General features: G+C 34.8%; 1 protein-coding gene across 1 annotated transcript; it reads right to left on the reverse strand.

Moving 5' to 3' along the window:
- Nucleotides 1-1,256: 1,256 nt before the first annotated feature.
- Nucleotides 1,257-1,730, reverse strand: LOC131649716 (probable prolyl 4-hydroxylase 10). Its single transcript, XM_058919474.1, has 3 exons — nt 1,580-1,730; nt 1,429-1,487; nt 1,257-1,355 (listed from the first exon to the last, which is right to left on the reverse strand). Exons 1-3 carry the CDS (start codon nt 1,728-1,730, stop codon nt 1,257-1,259), a joined length of 309 nt encoding a protein of 102 aa, XP_058775457.1.
- Between the last annotated feature and the right edge of the window lie 355 nt (nt 1,731-2,085).

A 2,085-nucleotide genomic window follows, 5' to 3' on the forward strand; every position in this document is an offset into this window, starting at 1 on the left:
CTTTACAAATCAAAGCTTTTTCAGACTCTGACTGGGCCACGTGTCCCGATACTCGCAAATCTATTACTGGCTACTGCATCTTTCTAGGCAACTCTTTGGTATCATGGAAGTCAAAGAAACAACCAACAATATCTCGCAGCTCCACTGAGGCAGAATATCGAGCCATGGCCACAACAGTCTGCGAAATTCAATGGATTCACAATCTTCTCCGTGACATCAATGTTCCTTTAACCACACCTGCCAACCTATACTGTGATAACGCATCCGCTAGACACATTGCTTCAAATTCATCCTTTCATGAAAGAACCAAACACATAGACCTCGACTGTCATTTGGTACGAGAAAAGCTACAACAAAAACTGTTCCACCTTCTCCCTGTCACCTCAAATCAACAACTCGCCGATGTCTTCACAAAACCATTGGATACAACACCATTTCAGGAAAACATTACTAAGCTAGGACTCCATTCCATTTACTCTTAGCTTATGGGGGGCTGTTATGACCGTTATATATACTTATTGGGCTTATTAGAAATATTGGGCTTAGTGTATCCATTTGGGTTCCTTATGCTAAACTACTTACTTTAGGTCCACCATATATATATATAAGTGGCACATGTGTACAGTACTCTAATTTTCAATCGAAATTCATTTGTTTCCGCCTTTTCTTTTTCTTCTTCAAATGCTCTGCATATGCATATGCATATGCATTGTGTAATAGAGATAAAAAAAAGTATATGTTAATATGAATAAAAGAAATTTCAGTTCTTCTGTTGTTGCCAAAATCCCCAAGAATTGCACAAGATTCTAAAGTACCTCTCTATTCATCATACATTTTCTAACTACATTTATGACCTTATATGTCCAGTTGAATCTTTAAACAACAGAAACTAATAAACATGGTAGTGAAAATGAAATCAAAAATTTGAGAAGATGTTTCAGTTTTTATGATTTTTATATCAAACTACATATAAATATTCTATCAGTTGATCCTTACCAGATTCAAATTATCAATAATGTGAAACATTGGCAACTTTTGTGTAGCCATAACAGTATATTTAAGTTTTGTATTGATCAACCCACATCCACTTGACACATTACCATTTATCACCCTTGATCACAAGACATGCACTTAATAATTGTAAGATACAAATAGTTTTGTAAATCCATCTTTTATAAATAAAATTGCAAATACATTGAACACACATCTTCGTTGATGCTATTAAGAATATGATAGTTAAAAAGCAATGCAACTAACTAATCGTACAAACTCGATGTATCTAAAGTTGCATTAGGCTTCATGCTCCAGAAAAATATAGCATCACTCATCTTTGGCTTAATTGAAAGTCCTTTTTTCTACAGTAAAAAAGTTCATTCCACCAAGGCACAAAGCTAAAATTCCCTTTGGCATGTGGGAGCACCGCCTCACCCCCTTCTTCAACATTTGAACTATATCATCAAAATATACAAAGTGCACACCAATATCAACTTCATATCCAAGAATAAAATTGAAGTCAGCTATGAGTGAATGAAAACTGAAGTCACTTACAGGTACATCAACATTATTGTTATTTGGTTACCCATGTTTAGAGTATTATACTTATCTTCAAAGTAATCCAAATGAGGTACATTCTTTTGTCCAACTTCATAATGGAGAACTTGTAGGCCTTCACCATGCTCCTCATTAGGCTCAATAGCGCAAAAGGGGAAACTCTCAGCAGGAATAGCCATATTGGTTAGTGTATTGAAAAGAGTAGACTTTCTAACATTTGGCAAACAAACCTAAAAAAGATAGTAACAATAACAACCATGTATTGAAATAACTCAATGCTTCTAGCTCAGTTTAAGTACACAAAAATCACCATCTATATAATCAATCATGCATGGAATGAAGTTGATTAACAGATCCCAATTTTGCAACTAAAAAAGGTATTGAGAGTAGTAAAAAAATTGAAAATTTATGTGATTGTTGAGAAAAAAAGAGAAGCATACGATTCCAATATTGAGGTGAGAAGATAATCGACTAAGGATGGGTCGTTCAATTGGACCTTCTATTGGCAGATTTAGGAGGCATTTTGTGGAGGAG

This window comes from Vicia villosa, linkage group LG2 (assembly GCF_029867415.1).
Source record: "Vicia villosa cultivar HV-30 ecotype Madison, WI linkage group LG2, Vvil1.0, whole genome shotgun sequence".
Taxonomy (NCBI): domain Eukaryota; kingdom Viridiplantae; phylum Streptophyta; class Magnoliopsida; order Fabales; family Fabaceae; genus Vicia; species Vicia villosa.

Bases quoted from the DNA above. Each gene is read 5' to 3' on its own strand.
- LOC131649716 (XM_058919474.1), bottom strand. From the start codon at position 1,730: ATGGCTATTCCTGCTGAGAGTTTCCCCTTTTGCGCTATTGAGCCTAAT. The intron at 1,488-1,579 runs GTAACCAAATAA...TTGGATATGAAG, and splicing joins GTATAATACTCTAAACATGG to TTGATATTGGTGTGCACTTT. The intron at 1,356-1,428 runs GTGAGGCGGTGC...TTTTTACTGTAG, and splicing joins TTCAAATGTTGAAGAAGGGG to AAAAAAGGACTTTCAATTAA.